The sequence below is a fragment of the Dermacentor variabilis genome, chromosome 9 (assembly GCF_050947875.1).
Source record: "Dermacentor variabilis isolate Ectoservices chromosome 9, ASM5094787v1, whole genome shotgun sequence".
Classification (NCBI taxonomy): Eukaryota; Metazoa; Arthropoda; class Arachnida; order Ixodida; family Ixodidae; genus Dermacentor; species Dermacentor variabilis.
This window is the reverse complement of record NC_134576.1, coordinates 102,299,382-102,317,402: the sequence shown is the minus strand read 5'-3', so window position 1 is coordinate 102,317,402 and position 18,021 is coordinate 102,299,382. Positions and strand designations below refer to the sequence as shown.

The 18,021-nt window shown below is 46.1% G+C and overlaps 1 protein-coding gene across 3 annotated transcripts in view; it reads right to left on the bottom strand.

Moving 5' to 3' along the window:
* The window catches only part of cora (erythrocyte membrane protein band 4.1 like coracle), a 58,963-nt gene that overhangs the window by 3,775 nt on the left and 37,167 nt on the right, over nt 1–18,021 (bottom strand). The window contains exons 13-17 of one of the 3 annotated variants that reach the window (XM_075668881.1): nt 10,051–10,794; nt 7,463–8,050; nt 6,481–6,660; nt 5,183–5,302; nt 422–620 (exon numbers count right to left, since the gene is read on the bottom strand). In XM_075668881.1, the coding sequence (XP_075524996.1) occupies nt 438–620; nt 5,183–5,302; nt 6,481–6,660; nt 7,463–8,050; nt 10,051–10,794 (1,815 nt within the window). In that variant the 3' untranslated portion in view covers nt 422–437. Of the gene's footprint in view, nt 1–421; nt 621–5,029; nt 5,303–6,480; nt 6,661–7,462; nt 8,051–10,050; nt 10,795–18,021 lie in introns of all 3 variants that reach the window. The other 2 variants (XM_075668880.1, XM_075668882.1) reach the window with 2 other exon arrangements.

Here is an 18,021-nt window from a genome sequence, read left to right as displayed (position 1 = left end):
GATTCGTTTTGAGCAGCTGGGTTTCTTTAATGTGCATGCAATGCACCATGCACGAGTGTTATTTTCATATTGTTTTCATTAGAATGCAGCAGCTGTGGCCAGGATCGAACGCGTGACTTTGAGCTCAACAGCACGTCGTAACCACTTGGCTACGGCAACGAGTTAAGAAAAGGAACAGACTGGGGATGCGGACATCCATTCATCAAAAAAGTCCAGTTGAACACGGGTTGTTTGAAAAATACACTGCCCCGTGTTTTCCTAAGTGGAGGGCTCACACGCAAAACCGAAAATGTGCGTAACCAGCCGAGCCTGGGAAACTGAGCATCAGTGGCATCCACCAGCGTCCACCACCGGTGGACGCAGTGGAAACGACATCCCCGCTAGGAAACACAGTTTTTCAGGCCACGTGGCGCTGCCTCACCCAGTATGCTGCCATCTCATTTGGCCTGCGACTGCTGCTGTATCTCAATCTTCTCCACGGTCATGTCTGGGTTCATCATGGTCGCCTCCTGGATGGCCTGCGCCAGAGCACGGTCGTGGTCGATCGGGTCGCCGTCACTCTGGATGGTGATCTTCTGCTCCACTCGTGTCTCGACAACCCCATCACGCTCCATCTTGTACTGCAACAGGGACCAACATGCCTTAGCAAGATGTGCACCACTCTTTCACCCTGCGAGCCACAGTCCGGCCGCCATGTCGACAGCTCTCATAGGATCACCCGCCCGTGTCTGTCACGTCACCAACGTCACACATTCACGTCACCATCATCACACATTAAAGGGGCCCTGAAACACTTCTTGAGCACAGTAATAAAATGTACCAGATCTGTTCACAAGGCTCCTGAGAACACGTCAGCCAAATATTGCAATGCACGCAGCAGGGAATTTACAATCTAGCATCAAAAGCAGTGAAAAATCGCTTGCTCTCACTTCCACAATGTCGTCATGCAGCACCATCTCAAGCAGCACGACCCACAACAGCGATTGGCTGATTTCGTGATCGCAAGAACATTATCAGTAATGCAATAACTGCTCATTTGAGTTAAATAATTGAGAAATACGGTAGAACCTCGTTGCTACGACCCTGTTCTGTACAGTTTCTCGACGTCAATGTTCGCGATCAAGAACACAAAAAATCACCTAATACAGCTGCGCTTATTTTTTTTACTGGTTCATACGTTCCCGAGAAACGCTATCTCTCGGCACCAACGTTCAGGAGGCCAACAAACTGCGATTGTACGATATGTTTTCCGGCCGCTAGATCCCATGCAACTAAACAAAGGCAGAAGGCGCATGCGCCCGCCGCAGCTGCTTTCCCGCAATACTAGCCCGCCCATCTCACGTGAAAACGCCGGTGCGCACCAAGTTTCTTATTCCAGCACCAGAAAATCTCCTCCTGGGTCATCACACAACCCATTCACAACTATCATCACCAAACCTGTTGTGATAAGCATCTTCATTTGTCTGTTTCACGGAGCATGGGCCGTAATGCCATTGTAAGTATACTGCACGCTTTTAAAAGGCGATGACCAATGTGCCGCCGTTCCCTGCTGCAGGCGGGGCAAAGGGAGTACCATGCATAGCACTGGCAGCATCAGACGCATCATATTCTGGTGTTGCCCACCATCTCGATCACTTTTATATTTCCCATCGCAGCCTTAAAGGGGGCCCTGAACCACTTTTTATCGAAGTGGGGAAAGACATTCGAAGTGAAAATCGGCTATTTCAGAAATGCTTTGCCGCGAAAAGTACTTTAGTGCGTTCAGCAGAGGCGAAGTTATTGGCAATCAAACATGGCCTCCACTATGCTCCCGTTCCTTCTTCAATGCCTTGTACTGTGAAGGCTACGGCGCAGTGGGGCGTGCCCACAATGCTCCGGCTTCTAAATGTCACTGTGGTGCGCAGTCCAACTTTCATTTTGGATTTCAAAGTAGACGCCACAACTTCTGCCTTTGGTGCCTACAGCACGCTAAACATAAGCCAAACGCGGTTGCCCTCAACGAGCTGCAGTGTGCTTAGCCAGTGAACTTGTGGTGGCACACCATGGCGGCCGCGGTATCTACGCCATGCAGCTGACCACAGCTTGATGTCCACTCGGTCTGCCTCAGTATCCATGTAGAACTGAATTATACTGCTAGTCATGTGTCCTTCTGGACAGCGTGTAAAATCGTGCACAGTGCAAAACAATCACAACAGCTCGCGCACAACGCCGTCAGCGCAGTGCTGAAAAAAAAAATGCAAGGAGAAAAGAAAATGAAGGCGGGGCCTGCGACGTATGCATCACACGATTTTCGAGGTCCGGTGTAGGAGAACACAGGGAAGGAATTTTGCTTGCATAGGCTAGACGAGGCAGTGGAGCTTGCCTCCTGAAATCATGGGTTCGCGGCACCGAAATATTTCTATCTCGGCTATTAATAAGCCGGTTTTTAAAATATTTGCCGTAGAACGCTCCCTAGAGGACACATAACAACTTCCAGTGCATAACCACAATTTGCTATGGGGCCTGGCGAGGGGCCCTTTAAAGCCTGCTTCACCTCTGCCGCGGGTCGGCCTGGTAATGTACTATATTCGGGATAGGCCCACGTATGGGGAGTGCTGGGGAGTATGGGGAGCAGTGGCGGCGGGAAAGGCGACCATCAGCGGCGCCGACAATTCCTTGACCGCATTCTCGCGCAAGCTCCCACTGGCGTTCGGGACAAGTGGATTCCATCTTTCGAAACGGCACGCCATACAGAAACAGCTGCCCATCGCCTCTCCTCCTCGCGCACGGCGTGGCCTCTCATTCGTCACCTCCTTCGCCGTTGCTTCTCTTGTTTTTTGGGAGAGAGCACCTGCCTAGGTCTGCCCATCTTATCGGTGTATCGGACACTGATCCCGCCCACGCACGCCATGTCTCTCAACTTCAGGAGTGCACGTGCACGTCGGAGCATAGGTCATCGCTAGGCGCAGCCAATCCCCCACTACGCGGCTCCTCATCCAAACATCTGCGCCACGACGCGCGCTCCTAGCTGTTGCCTCTGTGTCTCGCCTAGCCTTTCCTCCTCCCCACTTCCCTTTGCATAGCTGCGCCAATTCTTGAACGGTCGCCGGGTGCGGCTGGAACTCAAGCTTAAACAGCTCCGCTGTTAAAAGACAGAAAAATTTTTTCATCTTCGTACTGTTGGCTTGAACATGACAGTTGGGCATCGCCGCAGCTGCTGTGTGTAGCCTCAGAGATGAAAAGCACAGCATAGATACCACGTCCGCCATGGGGTGCCGCCAAAAGCCGTCTTGCATTCAACCTTTGGGTGGGCCAGTGGGTCACTGCTTCCTTGCACACCTTTGTGGTCACCTCTGCGTAGCTTCCAGAGCACTAGCGCAAGTGAATGGAGAAAGCCACTGATCTGTTCGATAACTACGTCTTAAAGGGACACTAAAGCGAAACAATAAATCAGTTTAGACTAAGCACTGTTTGAGAACCCTGCATGCAGCCATTTAAAAAAGATAGTTTGATTATTAGATGAGAAGATGAAGGTCCAAGTATCAGTATTTGAATTTCATGCCGAGCCCCCAGCAACGGTACGTCAGCGTGACGTCAGGGATTCCAAAGTATGTTTTTGCATTTGGGCCGCGTTGGCTGAATAAAGGTTCCCGAAACTTGCCATGTTTAATATTTGGTTCCTTTAGAACACAATGTAGTCAATCTGTACCGCTATATATAATTAGTAGGCCCCAGAAGATGCCATCAAAATCCAAGACGTCACAGCCCCCAGGTGCGGGAACTTAAGTAGGCGTCGCCACCCGTATTTCGTTCTTGCGCTTTTTCTTGCTTACAAAACGTCTTATCGTTGTAAGAGTGGTGTTTTTGGTGTTGTAAAACGGTATTTTACTGATGCAGACGAAATCATTTTTCACTTTAGTATCCCTTTAACTTCACTTGTGCTTGAAGATAAAAAATAAAAATTGCGGCGACATAATTTAATAGTGATGTCATCCTCTCATTAAAGAGAAAAGTGTTTCAGGGCCCCTTTAACACTCACGTTCAGCGGCTTCACAAGCTCCGACAACAGTGACATGCCTGTGACTGTCACGTCAGTGATAATTACGGGCATTTCGGCCATTAACAAGCCAATGACTATTCAAGCTGGTGTGAACACAGCTGTCCTCTACTATTCTGGTATCCTTACACCAAAACGCCCCAGAAATTTCATTCAGATCTCAACGTTAAGCCCTTCTGCAACAATATGCTTGTCAATTTTCATGCCAGCGTTGCATTCACCCACACTTTTGCTCCATTCTGTCCTCTTACTGCGAGGCTGCCACTTTAGACACTGCTAAATTCCACAATATTGTCAAATTCACTTTCTTGTCATCTCCGATTGGCTCAAAATGCCAGCATGGTGAAATTTTAGTGTCCGGAAGACAGTCGAGCCATGTTATAACAGAGTCACACACAACACAAAAACATTGTTATAAGCTGTCTCTGTCACAAGTTGATACCAGCGATAAATATTTTAGGTTTACTCAGTTATACCTGAACATTAGTTATACAGTGGACTTCCGTTATTTCGACCACGGTTAATTCGTTTACGACTGAAGGTCCCACCTGGCACCCACACATTTCTATGGGACCAAATTTTCGTTATTTCTATACTGAAATTAGCCTTCACTGGATGATTAAAACTTGGCTGGTCATCACGCACGCGCATCAGCTCAATGGTAACTGCAGTGCTGACTTCAACAGCGGTTGATTTCCACTAATGTCACTTTTGAGTTAGTTTTCTACTTTCAACTCGTAAAAAGTGGGTGCGCATTCGATTCGGGGGTCATGCCTGAGGCGGGGCAAATATTGACAAATGAATCATCAATGCGTCTTCGCATTTTTTTTTTCTTTTTTGCTTAATCCAACCCATCAATTTCAGCAGCCTTGTCAGGGTCGACTTAACAGAAGTCGACTGTATGGGGGGTTGCACTGCAACGCCCTTAATGCCCTCGTTCTCATATACAGCATTTAAACCAATGTCAGCAACGCTGCAGCTATGCTGCCATACCGTGACAGTCTCAACGGTGCGCGTCTTGCTGGAGATTGTCTGCGAGCTGACCACCTCGCCTTCCTGTTCCACAATGTCGTGGGGCGGCACCGCACTGGTGGTCACAGTGGTGGCCGCAAAGTGTGCGCCCACTGGCCCCGGCCCCTCAGCCACCTGATAGGCCACCTTCCTCGTTTCTGTCGACACCACGGGCACACTCGTCGTGCTACTTGTCTGCAGCGAGGACACGCTCGCCGGATCGTACTTGAGCGCCTCCGTCTTCACGATGGCCCTCTGCACGGGGGAGGGAAACCAAAATGGCGAGGAAGTTAAAAACAGGCTCGCTGACACCATTCCACATTTGCATGCTACAGTTAAACCTCAACATAACGAAGTCAGTAAAGTTGCTATTCGAACGTTGTTATATTGACATTTCGTTGAAATTTGACATTTTATGCAAACAAGAACTGTCGCCAACAGATTTTTCTTACATGGAAAGGGCCCTAAGTTTTTCCGAATTGGTGGGCAATAGGGAAAAGAAAATTCAATGAGAAAAAACATTTCAGTTTGTTGAATTTCAGAGTCAGCAACCGGACATACAAATTCATGCAGTTTCGAAAATGCGAATCTTCCGCATCCACTCTGCCACCGTGGCTGATAGAATTGTATGCAGTGGGATGATGCTATGAAGAGTGCAGGCAGAGGGAAGCAAACGCTTGGTCTGCCTCTCACCTTACGAGTCTCTGAAAGTCGAGAGTATGTTACCTTCAGCACTATATGATCGGGAAGACAGTGAAGTTAAAGCCACGTCCATGTCAGCTCGCCAACTTGGAGGGCAAGTGGGCTCAACATTATGCAGACGAATTTTGGCGCATCTGACCTAGACTCTCTGGCCGTAAGCATAGCTCCTTTGAGATGAAGGGCGCACAGTGTTTGGTTTGATACATCAGCTGTTTTAGTGGCATGCCGCGGTGTAATTCTCTGCGGACACAATAGTCAGCATGCATTGTATACACCATGCATGTCTGTTCAATGTGGCCAAACCTGGTGAGAAGCCTTTTAAATACAAATCTGATGCTCCTTCTCACATTGATGCACAAATGAAGCACATGGCAAACTTGAACTAACTAGAACACTCTTTTGTCAACATGATTTGGGTTGTACGCTTAGCTTGGGCTGTACAATCTGTAGAGAATGGATACGTAACAGTGTAAAATTTCCAAGGTTGGTCCGCACAAAATGAACCACACACCTTTGAGCTAGGACCTTGAAGCTAAGAAGGCAAGAACATGATGAACAAACTGGCAAGTGACAGGGCATATTGACATAAACTTGTCAAAATAAACAATCCCGTGGAGACATGGCAAACAGCTCTTGGCTGGCCCAAGGCTTGTAGCTTTCAGCATGCCGCAAGCAATTGACGACATAAAATGAACGCCTTTTCTGTGACGGAGACAATGGCTTATTCATGCCTGTTCGGGTGAAGTGGCCTTCCGAGAGTCCAGTAGAGGTTTAGACTGCAACGGAGATATGGCACCAGGTGGTCTGATACCAGACTTTTCTGCACCACGGCTGCCTGCATCAGCACCGGTGCTCCAGGATGGCTGCTGCTGCTGGCTAGGCAGACCTGGAATGCGTGACTTGCTGGTGTCCTAAGAAAAAGAAGATCCCGCCAGGAACCTGGTCACTGGACTGTCATCGTGCAACAACTGGGAGCCAAATTCTTAACTGAACACATTTGATGTATGCAGGACATCCTAGTGCACCTCCATTATTGCTTTTCTCGCACGACTTTTGCACAATACCAGCAACCGGATCATCATAGTTATGATAGCCATGACCAGAAAACACTAGCCTTTTACTATTAGTATTACCTTAGGGCAATGAGGAACTAGATTCCTCCTCTTTGCCTTTAGAATGTTGCATGTGAAATGTCTGTGATGATTTAAATTAGTCTTAAAGAACTGATATAGAAAGCATGTCCAAAATCAAACTCTAGTCTTGGAACGGGAGTAACAATCAGGTAAATATGGTGATGATTCTATATTAATATAATTCATGCCATAATCATTGCATTCATTGCATACTACAACATAGTTATTTCTCCATCTGTTCTTGTATTGTTTTTGCAGCCTTCAGTTTGATATTTCTGCGTTCACCAGGTCACTTATACGTTTTCATACAGTGCACAATGCTAGGACTGCCAATCTGGCAGCAGCCAGTTGCACCAATAAAAGTATGATTACTAGTCTTCGTAGTGTAGCCTGTGGGCTTTGCCTGTGGGCATCAAGATGATGCTCACACCATCTTAAAAGCTAGATTACACATCAAACAGCACCAATGCTGCTGGTCATGCCCATGCTACTGAGCTGCTTGAGTCATACTAGATCCGTCCAGTCTCCCGAAATCTCCATCAAGCCCTGAACAGCCACGTACTATGAAGCACACAGCTACCTTTTGCTGCGAATGAGGCTCCCCGGCTTTTCCTCCCGGCGGTGAACGGCTCGCTGCCAGCGAAGGCACCACGCCCACCACCTTGGGGCGGGTGGCGCCGTCCTTCTTGGTAGGGATCCGTGATGGCCGCGACGGCCGCTCCTCCCTGTATTCGTCCAGGCTGCTCTCGGAGGACTCGGACGAAGGTGAGTCCAGACTCTTGCCTGACACAGTCGTTGTCGTTGTCGTATGCGTGGCTGTGACGGGAACAGCAGCAGCACCGGGACCGGTGGGACTTCGGCCGGTGGGACTGGGGCCAGTGGGACTGCGACCAGTGGGGCTGCGACCAGTGGGGCTGCGACCAGTGGGGCTGCGACCAGTGGGGCTGCGCCCGGACACCTCATTCCACCCTGGCGCGCCCGCCGTCCTGGTGGGTGAGTAGGTGAAGGCCAAACCCGTGGCCTGGCGCACTCCTCCGTCACCGCTGCCAGGTCGGGCAGTCGGCGACGTGGCTTGCCCGCCAGGGGCGGTGTCCATGGGAGGTGGGCTGTAGCTGAAACCACCGCCACGTGTTGGGCTGTACGGACGCTTGGAGTCGTCGGCTGGAACCTGCGACGTGGGGGGTCGAAAGCACGGGCCAATTTCACGTGGGAGTTTACCAGCATCACCACTCACGCAGACTGTCAGTAAATGCCTTCTCTAGTCAATCAATTCATGCATTAAATATTAGTGTGAAGAGATGACACAGAAGAAAGTAATGCTGGAAACAGGATGTGTGCTGTCTCACAGCTGCTTTTTTTTCTTTGAAAGCAACAAAGTATATAACTCACATGTGTATGCTGGAAAACAAGAAATAAAAAAACAGGAACAAGTAGAAACCAAACAAGGTGCCTATGCTGACATTCAACGTCTTTTATGGCGAGGGCAACTGTAGTTGGAAGAGCTTCGTGTGTCAAGCAATTGAATTCGCTAATCTTTCCTTCCTTTCTTACAGTGTGCAGCCATCTTTGTTGCACTCGATGCCAATCCTGTGCTTTGCAGTATCCCTTGCACCCTCTTTCACTATTGTTACTAAAAGTAAAGAAGTGCCGCTGCAAAAGGCAGTAGTAGGGAGAAAGAAGTTTTACAAAAATGTCAGATGTTTGCTCTCTATGACATGTAGCTGATTAAATTTTTGTCAGATATCAAATTTTTCTTCACGCAACGCGAAAATTGAGCCCCTTGGATCACAATTTTTCTAACTTGAGAAAGACGTTTTATGACCACAACATCACGAGGTCGTCTGAGTCGGTTGACTCCTTAGAAACACAGCAGTGCGGCTCATTCTATGCATACATGGCTCACATTCCTTCCCTGTTCTCTCACATTCAGGAGGTTGTTGAAAACCAAGGGCATTTCTTTTTTTTTTTTTTTTTTGCCAACAAATCCCAATCCCCGATTTGTCATGAATCTCTAACAAACACTGCTAAGCTAACTTCAGTGTTGTGGAAATATTTAAATTTCCAAATAGTAGTTTCAAATATAATGGTATTCAATATTCGCTTAGAAAAAAAAATTTTATTGGACATTTTGAAGCGTACTGATGGTTATCCATGTGCAACTTCGCCGCAGTAGAGTTGTGTTATGCAGTGAAGCATACAAATATTGGTAAGGGGCACTATGACTGTTCCTTATGCAAGCATGCACGCACAGTCCATGGTCATAGTACAAATATTGATATGTCTAATGAGTGCAACCAAGACAAGGCCCCTAATATGAATAACAGCAGTGGTGCAGAACTATCTTATGTTTAGGCTTCTTCTAGTCATTGCAATGGCCTAAATTTTTTATTTGTGCCTTGTTTTACTCAGTGTTCTTTTCATTAACTCCCCACATGTACTAAGGCAGTTTCATCATGCTTTGCTATTCATTAACCTCTTTTAATGGTATAGCACTCGGCGTGTCAAAGTGGGAAAAAATGTATGTGTGGGAAGCCAGCCCCCTGGTCAAGGTGTGATATATATATATATATATATATATATATATATATATATATATATATATATATATATATATATATATATATATATATATATACACATCTACATATATAGTGCGACTACTCTAGACCAGCGTCTGTTGCAGTTCGCTCCTCAAAGAGGCAGCACGTGCGTCGAATGAGCTCCTGAACAACGCTTTAGAATGTAGTGAATGCAGTTTAAATAATGGATCCAATACCTCAAAGGGGTGCGACGTAATGACAATGCATTTCTCTCACATTTACCCCTAAATCACCACTTAATATTTTGATCTTTGACATTTAGTTAACAAGCTATACTAAACTGTGGTTTCATTCTTACACAGAACAATTAATTCCAACATGTAGTAGTTCCTACGCACACAAATTTGCAGCCACTTCTCTGCACAACAGCTATTCAATATTCGATTAGAAAATATTCGTCCAAAATGGCTGTCTATTTCAATTTCACTTCAAGCTATTCACACATGGCTACTAAGCTAGCTTTGTATACGTTACAAGCTAAACCTCTCAGGCTCTGGAGACACCAGTGCAGGCTTGGTTCTTGTAACCTTGCACAGACTTTTGAAATGTTGGGATACACATTTCTTACCTGGTATGTGTACTCCTTGGTGTAAGGACCTGACTGCCTCGCAGTGAAGCCACCTGGTGCTCGGCCCGCTGGGCGCGGCGTGCTGGTGTCTGCGGGTCCCACAGTGTCCTCCTGCATCGTGTCCCCACCCGACTTAGCCGGTGCCGCACCTTTCCCCGTTGTGGGAGGCCAAAATTGCGCTGCCGCAGCACCTGCAGCAGTGCCCGCCCCTTTGCGGTAGGTTCCCCCCTCGGGCGGCGTCTGCTCCGGAAGCGGCACTAACTTCTCACGAGAGCGCGAAAGCTCCAGCCGCGTGACATCCTGGTCGCGGATGCTCTTCTCGGCGAAGCCGCCCTCGAGTCGCGTCTCCGACTTGGTTGGCCGCAGCTGACGTTCCTCCTTCAGGCTGGACGAAGCTCCTTTGGCGGGCACCCGGTCATCGGTGACAAAGACTTCCCGCACCAGGCCTGTGCCGGGGTCCTCCAAGCAAATCACCCGCACCCCATCGTCAGTCTCACCGTTGCCCGACAAGCTCTTCTTGACGTGCGGCTCTTCCTTCGGCGATGTTCCTGGCGCCACTTTCTTGGCTACTGCCTCTGCTTTGACGCCTGGCTCCCCGATGCCGCCATGCGAAACCTTACCCTCGGCAGTTTTCAACGTCACCGGTTGTGTAGTTTTCGTGGCCGCAGTTTCAGCAGCCTTTGACGCGGGCAAACTCTTCCTTGCATGCTCAACTCCGCTTGCGGGGCGGGCTTCTTTTGACGCCTGAGCAATTGCGTCAGAGTCGGTCACGGAGTGCGGGGGATTGGAATGCCGTCAGGGTAGCCATGCAGACAGCACGGTGACGTTAGGAGAGGAAGGCGTGCGTGTGGAGAGAAGGGGCAAGGGAAAGAGAGAGAGAAAGAGAATACAAAGGGATGTTAGCAGGCACGCTGCAGGAAGCTCGTGCATGCAAAGGCGTGCCTGTGCTGCATTTGCAAATGCTGAGAGCTATCGCATTCGTCAACACATCACTCGCTAACAATACAAAAGAAGAGGTCGTCGAGCAGATGCTCTCATTAGCACTGCCTGGCAGGCAATGGCAGGCACGAGAATTGGTAGCACTCAAGAGGCCTGGTAGGTTTACTAGTATAGTCCTAACTAACCAGATAATGTGGACTGAGAAGAACTGGTAGCACTTGATAGTCTTGGGTGGGTCTACTACAGTAGTCTTAACTAACTATATTATGTGAACCAAGTTCTCACCTTAACATGCAGGATTAACATGGACTTAAGACTAACGTTCACAGAGTTCTGTCTTAGAAGATTAGCTCCTGATCTGCAAAAAGGCGGCACGAGGCAAAGAACACCCACAGTGCGCGCATGTGCTTGCTCATCTGCACACAATGCCGCATTTGAAACTGCAAAGCACAGCTCGCGCGTGATGGTTCCCTGTGGTGAACAATGCCCTGACATAATGGTTTTGTAAATTAGCAATTCAATGGAACTGAGTCGACGCACTGAACATGCTCTAGGACCTCTACACACAGACTGTAAACAAAGCTAAACAAACACACAGTGACAGATTCTGCAATTCTGAGTTCACAGGGCACCTGCTTCAAATGTAGTTAATGAAATAAGGCTAGTTAGGAGCACATACGTGTAGAATAATACAATAAGTTTAAACGGATGTAGTCTCAAATTATCTGTCTGGTCCAAGATGCAATATTAGGCGCGGATCGCTGCAAGTAAAACTCTTAGGTGCACCAAGTACTGCCCTGCAAAGCGTGAAAAACTGCGAGCAATACGTTCCCATTGCCTGCAGGAAATCCAAGCTCCGAATGGCACAAGGGTCCAAATTATGATGCAGGACAGGAACTGTCACTTATACTTTGTTGCTGGCTCTCCTCAATATACGCACTATTTATTAAATGCTTCAAACATGCATACCATCCATCGGACTGAAGAGCACAATCCATGACCTAGTAACTCTATAGCTGACACTCAGATTCAAGGCTAAAGTGGAAGGCACTATAAAGAATGAAAAGAACTTATTCTGCTGATGGCGCCCCAGCTTTTTCTTATCTGTGTACAACAGGAGTGATTCAACATCACTAAAACCGAAAGGTATGAAGAATGATGGAACTAGGGGTCCTGTCATGACCCATCTGACACGCATGGAAAACAATGCCTATCATGAAATCAAAGATGAAAACGCTCGAGCGTACCAAATCTCAGATATTCTTGACTTGGAAAACTGCAATAGTATTGCAAGTATAAAAGCCGAATTGCTGGTATCTTATCATGCCCTTGGTACTATACATCCATACAGTCTTTTTTTTTTTCTTGGCAGAACCTTGGAAAAATTCCATCCAAAATACCTCTGCCATATATATACAATATTCATTACACGCCTACGTATATTCATTACATGCTATTGGCCAGAAACATTTCAGATTTGCTTTGTCACATCTTAAAATTATTATTATTATTAAATTAAATTATTACTATTATCAGCAGTAGTAGATTTAAAGATTAAAGCCAGGAATGCAAGTTTATTTTGCCTCAGGGTCAGTAAATTTCACTGACATCAACTCCTGCTGCAAACAGTAGCTAACGAGTTAGGAATCACACCAATTGTGTTCCTTTCTTCATCGTACTTCGCACGGAATGTAACACAAGCAAGATCAAGTATGGGGCTGAGCTAAACTAAGAATCAGAAAGCTGCAAGCTGAGCATTCTAACCACTAGTTCGTAGCCACTTTGCCAAAGTGAATGCCGAATATTTGAGTAACTAAATAATCTTCTCCAAATTACTGTTGGCAATAACTTATGTTGTCCTGAAATTCATACTGCATATCAAAATATGTGTGTGGGATATGATGAGGAGTCCTGCACCACTGCCGCAAAGTAGTGCTTGAGTTACGTTGGATGAAACACGCATTTAAAGTATCATTTGGTCAACGAAGCGCAAGAAGGTTTCACCTTTTGCCTCACAACACATGCTCAGCTATTAAGTATGCCGAGTACCAACACCCGGGCCGTGCACATGCGCATATCTCACTCTGACTGGACAACGTGCCCAGCAAATTGTACTGACAGTAACCGAATCATGGAAATAAATATGCCGCTAGAGCCTCTCTCTTTTCCCTGAAGATGTTAAACTTCGGCACCTTATTTAGGATATGCTTACAGCTATTGCTTTGAAAGTCTGCTCTGAGGCAATTAGTCATTATTCACTCCCATATGCAAGTAAAAAAAAAAATGTACTCTATCAACTACATCAGGAGTGCAACGCACTGTTAATAAAAGAAAGACACTTCTCTCTCAGCAACTACTACATCGTGCAAGCAACGTGTCGGTCAGTGCGAGCCTGAATTACCACGAGACGACTCCACCACTCAAATGTGCTTCCCTTTTCGCCGGCATGCATTGCATCGTGCAGTGTAATCTTATGAGCAGTAAATTACAGGTCGCCACACGGCTTCATTACAGCAGGCATTCTCAAACGAGCTTTTAAAAGCATTTGCGTTAATGCAAACTACCAGAGGTAAAAAAAAAACAATAGACTGGTTAGAGTGAGTGCGGTGAGGCATGGGCACTGTATGCCCCACATGCATCGTGGGGGAGCTGCAGCCACATCTTCAGAAAGCGAAAAAGGCACTTCGTATGCGGCGGAACGTCGGAGACGTCGGGCGAGCCGTCCCACCACACCAATTGCGATTCGCTTGATGACGCACTCCCCGACACCTCCAAGGTTTAAATAAAACAAAGCACACATATGGATACAAGTAGATCATGGCTCCTAAGAAAGCGAGGGCTGTGTTCTTCATTGATTGCTTTTGGTGACGTCGCTCTCAACGTAAGCCAAACAACTGAAATAGCGGAGGCATACATGAAGAAATTGCAAGCACGCATCGTGGTATTAATTTTACACTACGACAGTGCCGAGTGTTCATAATTCCTCAATGTAAATAAAGGAAAATAAGCACATTTCTTTAGATCATGGGAAATATTGTAATTATACAATATAGGAGACACAGTATAGACAATATAAAATGTGGTATCAACAAAGACCCGTCGTTATACAGATGACTGCAGCTAAGTCAACACCGCTTAGTTGAGCCATGCTCAAAAGCCAGGCAAGACAGTCTTGCTATATGTTTTGTTTGGCCATTACTGCATATATACCATGTTTGCATGATTCTAATGTAACCCCGAATCTAAATAAGCGCACTTGAACGCAACATGCACCTGAATGCCACATGCACCTGAATGTAACTTGCGCCCAAATTATAAAACAAAAATACAGTATGTCCCCTCATTCACGATCAGAAAAATTATTAACAAAAAAATGAGGCATGCAGAATTTTCAGAGAAGGGAAACTTTCATAATTAAAAGCGGTGCGTTATCATCAACATCTGTGCTTTCATTGACTGTAGATGCCAAGCACAAAAGGCGGTATTCCCAAGTGATCACTCAGAGATACTACAATAATTTGTAGGAGATATTATGTGAATCAGCAATCAGCGAACTCGGCACAGCACCAGAAATGCTGGCGTCCGTATACGGTGATTAAGCCAGTGACGAGTCACGCGAACTCTAGTGAAAGTGATAATATTTGCAAAAGTGATCATAGTATTGCAAAAAATAAACCCACTGCAACCTTCAACAAAACATGCTCTGTCGCCAACTCGTGATGGCAATGACGCCATGCCTGATGGTAGGCTGTTGCTTACACCCCGAACACTGTTTTGGTTTCGTATCTGATTGCAACGCGCAAGCAATTTTTCGGACCCATTGTTTCTGAAGAGGGGTGCACATTAAATTCATGCAAATAAGGTACTATACACTTAACAGCAACTTATCAGTCTATTCTTGTTAAAATAAATGCAAACTCGTCAAACTTCTTTTTTTAACCAACCAGGAGACCATCTTAAGACGGCTATATCAGTTCAAAGTGTTGGAACGAACACACAACAAATATGTGCTCATTCTTGTGTGTTTAGTGTGTGTCTGTTCCAGCATTTTGCGTTAATATGCCCTAGTTAGGATGCAAGAACAACTTACCAAACAGTCAGTACTTTTACGGGAGACAATTACCGCTCATCTGAGGCTCTAGGCCAGCGGTAATAGATACTAGAAGGTTCGCGAAGGCCAGTAACTGGTATGTCATGTTTTTCAGAAAATGCTGAGGTCATGATTATTATTACTGTACATGCTTGCGTAATGAATGCACTCAGATAAAAATTGCACCCCCAGCTTTGCTCTCGAAGATTCCGATTTTTGTTTTCCCCCACATGATAACTGCACCCTCAACTTTGCTCTCATGCAGTCCCACAGTCGAATGGGCGTGCCATAGCTCTTTGGAGAGACTGTAGTGTTTCTCTCGAGCATGCGTTTAAGGCAAGCACAGTTCTCGATGACATCACCGTGTTGGAAATACTTAGTAATGCCACATGAGAAATGGCAAGATCATGTAAACGAAATTCTATGCCTAACTTGTGCAGGCTGTAGGACATGCCTTGGCGGCACACCGGTAGGGGCGGCGGGTTTGATGACTGAAAGGCTAATGGCAAAGCCACAACGAGAGAACACTTGCCGCAACAACGCCGTAACAACAGGCTGCACATTATCATGGTCGCTAGGGGACAAAAAGAGCAGCCGCAACAACGCTCAGCCCGTTCACACCGAATGCTTGCCGCTGGCGCAAAGGCACCTCGCAGACTGAAGAGTGAAAAAAAAACCGCAGCTGCTCTCTGCAACAGCAACCCTACGCAGTTTACGGACTTTACTCTGGCGTCATAGGCAATGCAATGGGCGGCAGGGCGCAGCGCATCAGCGAGTCCAAGTGAAGAAGGGACAGCCACAACTTGCTCGGCATAGTGGGCGTAATGTCGAATTTGTGTTTCTGCTGCTCCCTTTCCATTCTGTCTTTGGTTTCACTATGTGCGATGGGCCCTAAGTCGAGTTGTACACCTGCTGCGGGACAGAGAATTTATCTGCTCACAAACAGAAATGCTGATCAGACACCCATAAACTCTGACACGCCTATGAGCAGGATGGTCGAGGAAAGAGCGTTGTTGTCAAAACAACAAGTGCCGAAAAGCAGCGCTTCAACATGATGCTTGCGATAACGTCAGATGACTGGAAGCGGCTGCAAGGACGAGCTGTTGTGGAACCACGATGTGGATAAAGCAACCAGTGACCTGGATGACAGGTCTGGTGGTTCTGATTATGTTACGGTTCGCGAATAGTATACGTGTATATTTACTGCAAGGACAAGTTATCTAATGCATTTTTCAAATCCTCACTGTCTTACAAATGATTTTTGCGGTTTTGAAAAAGTTCCCATAATATGCACCCCGCATAATGAACGCAACTCTCAACTCTGCTTAATTTTCTGGAGGGAAAAAGTGCATTCATTACACAAGTATATGCGGTATTTCTTTTGTATAAATTTTTTCTATTACGAGTTTTCCTTCACAAAAAAAGTGTCAAAGCAACCTTCCGTTATATTAAAGCAAGCGGCGCATCCTGCAGGAGTTGCACAAACTCGTGACAGCAGAGAGTAACTGTACCAGAGCTACAGCTACACAAAAGTGAACATGTTTTGCCAAAAGCAATCAATCTAGAACACAGGCCTGGACTGTCCTTTTTCCAAGCGCAACTGTTCAATGCCTTAAACCTCCATCCAAACCTAGCGCATGTACTTACCTAAAGATAGGATAGGATGCAAGTCTGCAAATAAAGAGTCAACAGATATGCCAGAGCAGTTTCTTTTTAAATTTTTTTTTGTAGACAGATTAGACAGAGTCCCACAGATGACGATATTACTTATCTGAGCATAATGCGCACACAACTAAAATTGCCGATCAGCATTCTTAGATGCTCAATTCACTCTGAACTTGCTCTGTTACTAAGAGTTAACAAACCGCAGCATCACTGTCTATCACAGAGCAGGTGCATAAACAGTGGCTGAAAATTTAGACTTCATGCTACGTCTCACTTGGTACAGTTGAACCTCTTTTTAACGAACTGGGTACTTCCGCGGAAAGAGGTCATTATATCAGCAGTTCACTATACCGTATGTTTCAACAAACACTTCCAATTTTTTTTTTAAGCTGTCCACGGCAGACAGCACAGTTCTAGTCCTTGAGCTGGTCCTACTCAAGAAGGCAGACATTACTTAAAATGAAATTCCTAATCGACTAATTAATAAATGGTTCCCTAATTAAGTTTATAACTAATTACCTTATGGCACATATTGCAATTTACAAATTCTAGCTGGGGAGTTCGCCAGGCCGATCCACTTGGAACGAATTCTCAACATGACACCAGTTTCAACATATTCATTTCCGAACTTCGCGGAGAAGTGCAGTGGCGTTCCAGTTACTTTTGTGCTTCAATGCATAAAATGACATGTTGTTCAGAAAGTAAGTAGAACGACAGTGTACTTTTACCACACGGATGATGGCACATATTTTGTAGATGGTGTCATACACACAATTCTTTTCAAGTGGACAGGCCTTGAAGTCTCACCCGCTAGAATTTGTAAACTGCAATATCGTGAGAAGCCAGCAAACAAAGACACCAAGGAAAACACAAGGGAGATTACTTGTACTTACTAACTGGATTAAAGAAATGGTAAATTAACAGCAATGAAAGTGGATGAAAAAACAACTTGCCGCAGGTGGGGAACGAACCCACGTCTTCACATTATGCGTGCAATCGGTTACAGCATCGCACGCGTAATGCAAAGACGCGGGATCATTCCTCACCTGCGGCAAGTTGTTTTTTCATCCACTTTCATTGCCGTTAATTTATCATTTCCTTAATCAAATGAGTAAGTACAAGTAACTTCCCCTGTGTTTTCCTTCGTGTCCTTGCTTGTTTTCGTCGGTGTGCTTGTTTGTTGGCTTCTCACGATATCATTAATAAAAATCGGGCCCCTCGGTTAACCCCCTTTCCTCTCGTTTTTAAACTGCAATATGTGGAATAGGGTAATTAGC